Below are 10,670 nucleotides of genomic sequence, written 5' to 3'. Positions count from 1 at the left end.
CATTGCTTATTTTTGTAAATAAAGTTTTACTGGAAGATTTTTTTTCTTGCTGAATGTGGAAGTTTTCAGGCCATGGATAGAACCCACACCACAGCAAAAACAGCTCCTGGATCCTTAACCCACTGAGCCACTGGGGAACTCCCTGGAATACTTTTTTTTTTTTTTTTTTTTACACTGTCTGTGTATGCTTCTGCACTAGAACAGCAAGAGCCGAGTAGAAGCAACAAACACCAGGTGGCCTTTAAAACCGAAAATATTTACTATCTGGTCTTTCACAGAAAGTTTGTTGATCCCTATCCTATTCTACCTTGACTGATACAATCATATTTTAAGACAAAATGAGAAAAAAAAATCCAAAACCACTTATAAAACATGATTTTTAGCTGTAAAACTCGGGCAAGTTACCTGTTATTTCTACAAGCTTTTAGTTGCCTTTGTGTAAAATGCGGGTATATCTACCTCATGTGACACTCTTAGAATTAAACATATTCTTGCATGTAAAAACCTGGAACCAGGAGGCTTGGAAGGGCAATGCTGCAGTAGCCAGAAATAAGTGCAGGAATATGGGCTGCTGGATAGAAAGTCATAGAAAGACGAGAACCTAGTACACTGTACACATCCGATAAATGTCTGCAATTTTTCTAATTATATAAAAATAAAACCTATTTGAACAGAAATAGAAAGCAAGACAATAGCATAATACTAACTGGTTATTTTTTAAAATATTAGGGATAAGACCAGGAGTGTTTTTTTTTTCCCCTTTGCTGCCATTCTGCTTTAAAATTTTCTATGATGAACAAAATAGATTTTTATAATCTGGAAAAAAACCAGTTTTTTATAAATGCTGAAAATTTTTAATATATTTATTATTTTACAGAACATCTTTTGTTGACATTCTACAAATGATACCATCCAATAATGTCCCAATTCTTTCTTCTTGTGAAGACAGTTTATATATCTGTAAAAATAAAAGACAGATTATGACATGCTAATATGTTCATGCACGATTTATTTTTATTATACAAACATGTATAAGTGAAATTATCACTCAGTTATTGGAATGATGGCATGAAATCACAACGTAGTTAAAGTATGAAAAGTAGATGGAAATTTATCACTGTCAAAAGCACTCTTTTTTAGTTATGGTGATGACTCTAAACAAATAAATTTTTATGTATTTATTGTATTCGTCTTTTTAGGGCTGCACCTGCAGCATATGGAGACTCCCAGGCTAGGGGCTGAATTGGAGCTGCAGCTGCCTGCCTACGCCACAGCCACAGCAATGCTGGATCCTTAACCTACTGAGCGAGGCCAGGGATGGAATCTGTGTCCTCATGGATACTAGTCAGATTCGTTTCTGCTGAGCCATGACAGGAACTCATATATTAATTTTAAAAGCACACATCTAGATAGTAACTTCATACTATAATTATTTTATATTTCAAATGTACTACGTAAGTTTGATAGTTAAAGTTATCTTTTTTGAAGAATGATCTTATCAAGTAAGTTTCTAACTGTATCTTATGTAATTCTGCATCTTCCAATTCTTTGCACCTGTAATTATTTTTCAAGTAATTTTTTTTTTTTTTTTTTTTTTTGTCTTTTTGCCTTTTCTAGGGCCACACTCGTGGCATATGGAGGTTCCCAGGCTAGGGGTTGAATCGGAGCTGTAGCCGCCAGCTGACACCAGAGCCACAGCAACACCGGATCCGAGCCGTGTCTGCGACCTACACCCACGGCAATGCCGGATCCTTAACCCTCTGAGCACTGCCAGGGATCAGATCTGCAACCTCATGGTTCCTAGTCGATTTGTTAACCACTGAGCCATGAGAGGAATGCCAAGTAATACTTTATTACATTAACTTTCTTAAAAGTTAAAAAAAACATAGAAGCACTGGTGAAAAATAAGCAAACATTATTCACATCTATCATGCTCTTTCCAGAAATTCAGATTTACAAACCTTTTTGACTTCTGTAATATCTGTTATTTCAGTGAGTTCTTTCAAAGGAACTTGATGACCTTCTACCTGAGATATGATGTCTTCTTGATTTATTTGTTTTTCTCCCTCTTCAATATAAGCAATTAGAACTGAAGTGTCATTTGCCGAAATACCAAATTTTTTCAAGGCCTCTGAAATCTAAAGGTGGGGCGGGGGGGAGAAAATCAGTAGATTCATCTGAAACACCTCCCCCTTGCCACTCTTTCCAGGTCAGATTCTTATTTTTTAGATCCTAATGGTTCTGCCTACAGTTGTTCTCTTCCACAGCCCCTTCCTGCACAAACCATCCCTCCCACCCCCCAACCCCAAGTGACCCTCTAGCCACTTAGGACTGTTTGGAGAGCCTGTCATCTCATGCTTCTCTGTCTATGCTCATACTCTGTCCTCTGCCTGGAGAGCCCTCGTATATCAATTATCTTAGGGCATTTGAATTTTGTGTCTAGTTCATCTGCCTTGTTCAGGAACATTTTTGTTTTTTTTCTGCCCCTAGAACTGACACAGGGACAACTCAATAATTGTTTATGAATTGCTTAGTCTCTTGAGTTATTTCACTGATCTCAAACAATATTTATGGAGTGATTTTTCCCCCAAGTACTGGGGAGTTCTCCTACCATGCATTTTATAAGCTTCCTAAACATCTGTATTTTAAACCTTGCCACAGTTTTCCTAAGTTTTCTCTTGATGTCAGCACTTGCTTGTTTTAACAGTAGTAGGAACACTAAAACTTCTTCATCAGCAAAATTACAGTGTTGTTTTTTTAATGGCTCCAGGTGGAATGTTTTTAACTCAATAACTTTGATTACTAGCAGTATCTGAAACCACAAACTGTTACATGCAGTGGGTGTGTGAGAGAGCATGTGTTAAGGGCTGTTTTAGGTACCAGGCAGGCTTCTGGTATATGGAAGAGACATGGATGCTATCCTCAAAGAGTTTACAGGCAGAATGAAAGATACGCATGACAACACTCAGGCATCCATGGCTAATCATTCAGATATCATTTAGTGATCTTCCTGACTCTACGTGGTAAGAAGGACAAATTAAAACTATCCTCTTAATTTAGCTAAATTTTTGTTTACACACATGTGAAGCGTCTCCAAAGCTTATTTGCCTAGTAAGAGAGCAGTGCTAAACCCCAACTCTGTCCAGAGCTGTCTTCACTATTGTTTTGGTTTAGTATTAACAGGCTCCAACCCAACACCAAGTAACACACAGGCTATCATGACAAGGTCAACAATTATAAAGTAAATAAATATTAATTACATTATTATTTGGGGAAAGATTGAAAATAATTTCCGTAGATAGAGTTCTTGTCTTCATTTTCCCCAGTTTGTAGAGGTGAACTGCTTTGTTTGCTGCCACAAGTATCTGAAATGGATCGACAATCTACCAAAGAGAACAAAAAATATTATACACAGAGAATCTGGAGTACGCTGAAGACATGTGCCCCATAGCGTGCTATCTCCAGGGTCAGTGTTTTACTTCATCCCAGTTCCTATGGACTACATTTTTAAATTTTTTCATAATCTCAAGGCCTGAGTGTTCAGTAAAAAAAAAAAAAGAAAAAAGAATTTTAAAACTGCAAGCAAGAGTTCCCGTCGTGGCTCAGTGGTTAACAAATCCGACTAGGAACCATGAGGTTGTGGGTTCAATCCCTGGCCTTGCTCAGTGGGTTAAGGATCCGGTGTTGCCATGAGCTGTGGCGTAGGCTGGCGGCTACAGCTCCGATTAGACCCCTAGCCTGGGAAGCTCCACATGCCGCGGGTGCGGCCCTAAAAGGACAAAAGGAAGGAAAAAAAAAAAAAAGTAAAACTGTAAGCAACTTAGATAAATAGTAAAAAGCTGGGTTTTTTTGTTTTTTCATTTTAGGGCCACACCTGAGACATATGGAGGTTCCCAGGCTGGTGGTGGAATCTGAGCTGCAGTTGCCGGCCTACACCCCAGCCACCGCAATGCAGGGCATGAGCGGCATCTACAACTTACGCTGCAGCTTGAGACAACACCGGATCCTTAACCCACTGAGCCACCACAGGAATTCCAATAGTAAAAAGTTTTAAAACGACATTTACCGAGGGGTATTATTATGGGAAAAACCATATGGTCAACATTTTGCCTTCGTTTTCCACAGCTGTCAGTGATATCCATGTTATATTCACATGTAATGGATGAGGAGACCACGGCAAAGAACAGGTCTGAATCCCAGCTGTCCTCAGTTACCACGAGGGAACCGGAGCAAATGCCTTAGCATTTCATCTAGAGGTGCAGACCATCCTAGGACGTCACGGATGGGTTGTCGTGAAGACTGAGTCAGCTGTGTGTGTAAACAACTTGCAACAATGCCAGGAGCCAAATACACCTTTATATAAAGGTCAGCTACCACTTGCTCAAAGCCATAATAAATGGCATATCTGGGATTTGAGTCACAGTGATTCTACAGTGTGTTCCCTTAACCACTATGCAGTGCCTCCTTCCCAGACTTTCTCTTTCAGAGGAGAAGACGATCCCAGACAGCTGCGATCACATCAGGGCTGGACCGCCTTTGACAGCTCCTAGGGCGGGGTGCTCTGGCTTCTAGTCACTGCTAATTCAAGGTCGGCCAAATCTGATTCCACTCCACAGCTTGGACAAGGCCTTTTTACCTGAAGATAACAGGTTTGGGCTGACCTGTAACAGCAAGAAATATTTCATATTCTTAAACTCCCTGCAGAGTGCACTCCTTCCCACAAGTACTTACCACTGTAGGGTTGATTAATGAGCCGTCAATGCCACCTTCCATGGCCTTTTTTCTCAAGGCTCCAGCATTTTTCACATCTTTAAATAACAGAAGGGTCACCCTGTACTCAGGAAACAGGTCCAGTTGCTCTGTTAACTGCATTTCATAGATAAGACAGGATTCTGTTGCACAAGACCAAAAGACCAAAAGTTAACACCGTAGGTCACTAACAAAAAAATATCTTTACTTAACGAGATATTTTTTTGCTTTTTAGGGCTGTGCCTGTGGCATATGGAAGTTGCCCAGCTGGGGGTTGAAATCAGAGCTGCAGCTGCTTGCATATACCCCAGCCACAGCCACAACCACAGCCAGGCCAGATCTGAGCCGTATCTGTGACCTGCACCACGGCTCACGGCAACACCAGATACTTAACCCACTGAGCAAGGCCAGGGATCCAACCCGAGTCCTCATGGATACTAGTCACGTTTGTTACCGCCAAGCCACACTGGGAACTCCCTAACAAAGTAACTTTAATAAGAACATATAAAAGTGTTAAAATAGAAAAATCTATCCCGAAAACACATCTGGCATTCTCACAGTATACTGTCTTCCTAAACCTGCTGTTTCTAGCTTCCTTTACCATTCCTGGCGAAGGATCAAGGTTGCCACCTGATCCCCTGCTTGTGCAGTAAGTCCGGCTCTGATCCGTGGATGAGATGCCGTTTCCCCAATAGACAACTAGGTGCAGATTACCAAAAATGTTTTAGATCACAGGTTACTTTTAGCATTAATGAAACCTCACTCCAACTTCTTAGCCTTTTTAGTTTTCTTATCTCACCATTTGATTTATGTTTTAGCAGCACCTAGACACAAATACGAAAGAAGAAAATAATCTTACAGAGGAAAAGTATGACATGACTCAGAGAACTCATTTCACACATGGGGATTTAAGCAGGGAGGGCACAATGCTTTAATAATACTGGCCCTTTATAGACATAAATTGAACAAGAAAAGGACGGGGTATATACAAAGACATAAGAGAAACATGACAAATAACTACAAAGACATATCCTTGCACAGAAAAACAAAGCATTGCAAAAATTTGATCTTTAAAACAATTTCAATCAGTCCTAATGAGATATTTGGGTGAGGCAATTTGATAGGTTCATTTTATCCTTTTACCTAGGAGGTTCCATTTACAGCATTTTTCTCAAAGAATAAACTGGCAATCTGAAGGTTTATGTAACAAGAGGTCCTTATCATTATCCTAACAGTAAAAGCTGAAAAGAACTAGTAACAGGATTTGTTTTCACTAAACAACCACTAAAAACTGTAGTCTTGAAGAGTACTTAAGGATGTATAAAAACAGCAATAAATAACACTAAAACATTTGATGTGGAAATCAAAACATAAAATTGTGGGTTTTTTAAAAAAGGTACACATACACACACACACAAAATTGAAAGAAAAATACAACGAAAAATTACCTTTGACCTGCTGGAATTTCATCTGACTTTTTTCTTATTGTAACAAAAGAAAAAAAGAACATTTGTGAATAACGTCCTGGCACACAGCAGTTCAGTCATAATCAAGGTCCAATGGAAAAAAAAATACAGAAAGATAAAATGTACACCCAATTATAAAAGAAGATGCACCCAGAAAACAAAAACACGAAGTACACCAAAATATGGCCATCTTGGGCAGTAGAATTGAAGGCAATTTCTAAGGTCTCCTATAAATATTTTTCTATGTGCTGAATTTTCTACAATGAGTACTCAAAATATATAATGAGTACATACAACCAGAGAGAAAAAAAATGTGGTTTTTGTTTTTACATGAGGGGAAAAAGGACCTCTAGCAAACGTCAGAATAGTTTGCTTTTCTTTTACATAATTCATTCAGTCCAGAAACTTCGAGTCACTGCTGGATACTGACCTCTCACTCAAATCCCATATCTAATCCAAAAGTCTTGTCAATTTAAATTTTATTTTTCACCCTGCCCACAGCACGTGGAAGTTCCAGGGGCCAGTAATCAAACCCGGGCCACAGCAGGGACCCAAACCGCTGCAGTGACAACGCCAGATCCTTAACCCACTGCACCACAGGAGAACTCCTTGTCAATTTTTAATATCTTGACGGATACAATTCTCTCCATACCCACTGCCACCACAGTGGGCCACCAACTCACATCCACAGTTTGGCCTCCTAGAAGTGCTCAGCTCACAGTTCCTGCCCTCCTATCATGCAGCCGCCACCTGGGAGTCAAAACCATCTTTTCACAAACAAGAACAAAATAATGCCACTTGCAGCAACATGGATGGAACTAGAGACTCTCATGCTAAGTGAAGTAAGTCAGAAAGAGAAAGACAAATACCCTATCACTTATATCTGGAATCTAATATAGGGCACAAATGAACCTATCTACAGAAAAGAAACAAACTCAGGGACACGGAGAACAGACTTGTGCTTGCCAAGACGGAGGGGGAGGGAGGGAGATGGACTGGGAGTTTGGGGTTAGCAGATGCAAACTACTGCATTTGGAATGGATAAGCAATGGGATTTTGCTGTGTAGCCCATGAAACTATATATGATCACTTGTGATGGAACATGATGGAGAATAATGTGAAAAAAAGAATGTATGTATGCATAACTGGCTCACTTTGTGAGGCAGAAATAGACAGAACACGGTAAATCAACTATAATTTAAAAACTATTATCGGAGTTCCCGTGGAGGCACAGTGATTAACGAATCCAACTAGGAACCATGAGCTTGCGGGTTCGATCCTTGGCCTTGCTCAGTAGGTTAAGGATCCGGCATTGCCGTGAGCTGTGGTGTAGATCACAGACGCGGCTCGGATCCTGCGTTGCTGTGGCTGTGGTGTAGGCCGGTGGCTATGGCTCCAATTCGACCCCTAGCCTGGGAACCTCCATATGCCACGGAAACGGCCCTAGAAAAGGCAAAAAGACAAAAATAAATAAATAATAAAAACTATTTTTTATATATATATATAAATCTTTTATATATAAATCTTGCCCTGCTGCTGCTCTTATGAGAAATCCGTTTAGGTCAAGGCGTTCCAAACTCAAACTCTGGGCCCTTCCTCCCTGTTGGGCTTCCGGGCGCACTGCTCCCCTGACCGCGCTCAGTCCGCCACTGCCGTCCTGACTTCTCAGCCGCATCTCCAAGCTCCTCCCTTCCCCCCGCCCTCCCGGAAAGGCAGCTGTCCCCATTCAAACCTTCCTCCCTTCAGCTCGCTGGTAAAGAGTCCCTTTACCAGCGCGCCCAGAGCCCCAGGTCTAGCTCCCGATTTTGTCACAACCTTGGTGAAACGCGGGCCTATCAGGATGATGTATCGCCGCTAGACTTTACAGCCCTCCATAAACGAGGTCGCAGGGAACCACAGGCCTCGCACGGAAAAATCACGCTCACGGGCGCCGGGATTGAGCCCCCAGTTCAGGCCCGCTACTGCGCTGGGAGGACTCAGCGGCGCGTCCCTGTCCGTTTCTTAAGATCTTCCCCACGGAAACAAAACCCTCAACTTCCGGAAGCTCGGCGGCAGCTGCGCCCCCTCTCAGGCGTCCCGGAGTCCGTCGCGTCTTTCCCGGTCCCAGCCGGAGGAAGGTGGTCGGCCGCCTTCCCGCACACCCTTCCTCTCCAACCTGAGTGCGGTCTACGAAAGCAAGGGAGAGCCGGGGTTCCTTCCTCCACTTCCGGCGAGGGGGTCGGCGAGGCTCCTCTGGCGGGCTGGCTGTGGGTCGCCGCCTCGTCCTGAAGCCGCATGGCGTCGGACGAGACGTCCTCAGCTCTTTTTCGTGTGAAGTACTGACTCCGATGAGCTCTACATGCGTCTCCCCTGCTAGAGAGTCAATAGTTCTCTTTCGAGGCAGGCGGGACTCAGTTTGCATCTTGCTTCTGGCGCGGGCATTTGGGGAAGGATCTGGAGCCGACCGCCCTCGGCGACGGGCCTCGGGTACATAGGAAAGGATAGGTGACAGTACGTTAATGGAATCTACCTCTTCATCCGCCAGGCTCACATATTTATCACCCCTGAGTGCTTCAGTCTCCAAAAGAGGAAGTAATCCCCTAAACAGGCTGCAGATAATTATTTTCCATGTTAATGGTTGGGGATCATCCAGATAAATGTTAACAAATACAGCCGCACGGTGGATATGTGCAATGGAGAAAAAAAAAATTGAGAAAGGGGGGGAATGCCAGGCCGTGGATATTACCTTTTAAAATAGGATGGTTAAAGTTGGCCGGTTAGCTCAGTTGGTTAGAGCGTGGTGCTAAAATAGGATGGTTAAGAAAAATTTCAGGAAAAAGGACCATTTGAACAGTGACTGGAGGAGGTCTGGAAGCAAGTTCTATGTGTATCTGGAAGAGCAGCATTCCAGGCGACAAAGAGAGTTCAGAGTTCTAAGACAGATAGGGCCTTAGCATATTTAAGAAAGAGCAAAGAGAACCGTGTGGCTTTAGCACAGTTGAAATATATATGCAGAAAAAAATTATTCTGACAAAAGACTAGTATCCAGATTATATTAAGAACACCTACAACTAAAAAATAAGAGAAACAACCTAATTAAGAAAAGGTGACATATTTGAACACACTTCACAAAAGATATATGGAAGACCAATAAAAACATGAAAAAGTGTGCTCAACATAACTATTCGTCAGGGAAATACAAATTAAAAACATAATGAGATAAAACTACGTACTCATAAGATGACTAAAATTTAAAAGAACTTAAATCTAAAAATTTAAAATATGAAGTGTCAAACATCCCAAACTGGAACCCTCATATACTGCTGTTCTAAGTATGAAATAGTACATTATCACTTTGGCAAAAAACTTGGCAGTTTCATAAAAGAATTCAGTGTATACCTACCATACCAAGCAGTTTTACTCCTTGGTATTTACCCACAAATGTCCACATAAAGGCTTGAAGGTGAATGTTCACAGCAACTTTACTCAGAGTAAATGGAAAAACCCAAGGCCCAACAATCCATCCCATTCATGGATACTGGTTAATTCATGTAATGAAATACAATTCATTAATAAAAGGAATGAATATACTTGCAACAGTGCATGGATGAATCTAAAAACACGCTCAGCAAAAAAGAAACTAAAACTATGTTACTGTATGATTCCATTTCTGCAAAACTCTAGGAACTGAAAATTTATTCTAGAGTGATTGAAAGCAAATTAGTGGTCGCTAGGGATGGCAGGAGTGGGAAACAATGTCTGAAAAGAAAGCCCAAGGGAACCTTTGCAGTGAAGCCAATGTTCTATGTCTGGATGTAGTGTTAGTTACGAGAGGACGAATTTGTTAAAATCTACCAAATTACATACTATATAAAAGAGTAATTTCATAGATGTATGTCTCAATAAAGTTGATTAAAAAACAGATACTAAAAAAGTTGTTCCAGTTCACAGTGACTTGTTTGTAATCAGTGAAAGCTGGTAAGAGACCAAATGCTCATTAAATGAATGGACAAATTGTATATCCATGTGATGGAGTACAATTTGGCAGTAAAAAGGAATCAACTGTTGGTGCATACAATAACATAGATAAATCTTAAAAGGAGAATTATAGGAGTTCCTGTTGTGGCTCAGCAGGTTAAGAACCCTACTAGTATCCATGAGGATGTGGGTTCGATCCCTGGCCTCACTCACTGGGTTAAGGATCTGGCGTTGCTGCAAGCTGTGGAGTAGGTCACAGGAACGGCTTGGATTTGGCATGGCTCTGGCTGTGGTATAGGCCAGCAGCTGTAGCTCCAATTCAACCCCTAGCCTGGGAACTTCCATATGCTGCAGGTGCAGCCCTGAAAAAAAAGGAAAAGGAGAATTACAAAGGGGCACTAGGAAACTCTGGGGTTATAGGCATGTTCTAGCTTAATTGTGGTATTGATTTCATGCATGTGTACATGTCAGATTTATCAGCCTGTACATGTAAAAAAG

At 41.4% G+C, this 10,670-nt stretch overlaps 1 protein-coding gene across 6 annotated transcripts; it reads right to left on the bottom strand.

Annotated features, from left to right (window-relative positions):
• Positions 832–9,430, bottom strand: TPRKB (TP53RK binding protein). 6 transcript variants are annotated; one of them, XM_021085603.1, is made up of 8 exons: positions 8,031–9,430; positions 6,198–6,230; positions 5,549–5,573; positions 5,351–5,448; positions 4,732–4,892; positions 3,261–3,383; positions 1,962–2,138; positions 832–958 (listed from the first exon to the last, which is right to left on the bottom strand). In XM_021085603.1, exons 5-8 carry the CDS (start codon positions 4,870–4,872, stop codon positions 872–874), a joined length of 528 nt encoding a protein of 175 aa, XP_020941262.1. In that variant the 5' UTR covers positions 4,873–4,892; positions 5,351–5,448; positions 5,549–5,573; positions 6,198–6,230; positions 8,031–9,430; the 3' UTR covers positions 832–871. The 6 variants fall into 6 exon arrangements, with proteins under 6 accessions (XP_020941262.1, XP_020941263.1, XP_005662517.1 ...); XM_021085604.1 differs by lacking the exon at positions 5,549–5,573; XM_005662460.2 differs by lacking the exons at positions 5,351–5,448; positions 5,549–5,573 and adding an exon at positions 6,899–6,965 and having other exon boundaries at positions 8,031–9,429.

This window comes from Sus scrofa, chromosome 3 (genome assembly GCF_000003025.6).
Source record: "Sus scrofa isolate TJ Tabasco breed Duroc chromosome 3, Sscrofa11.1, whole genome shotgun sequence".
In the NCBI taxonomy this organism is placed as follows: domain Eukaryota; kingdom Metazoa; phylum Chordata; class Mammalia; order Artiodactyla; family Suidae; genus Sus; species Sus scrofa.
Note: the sequence above shows the minus strand (reverse complement) of the source record. Positions and strands in the feature narration are given on the sequence as shown.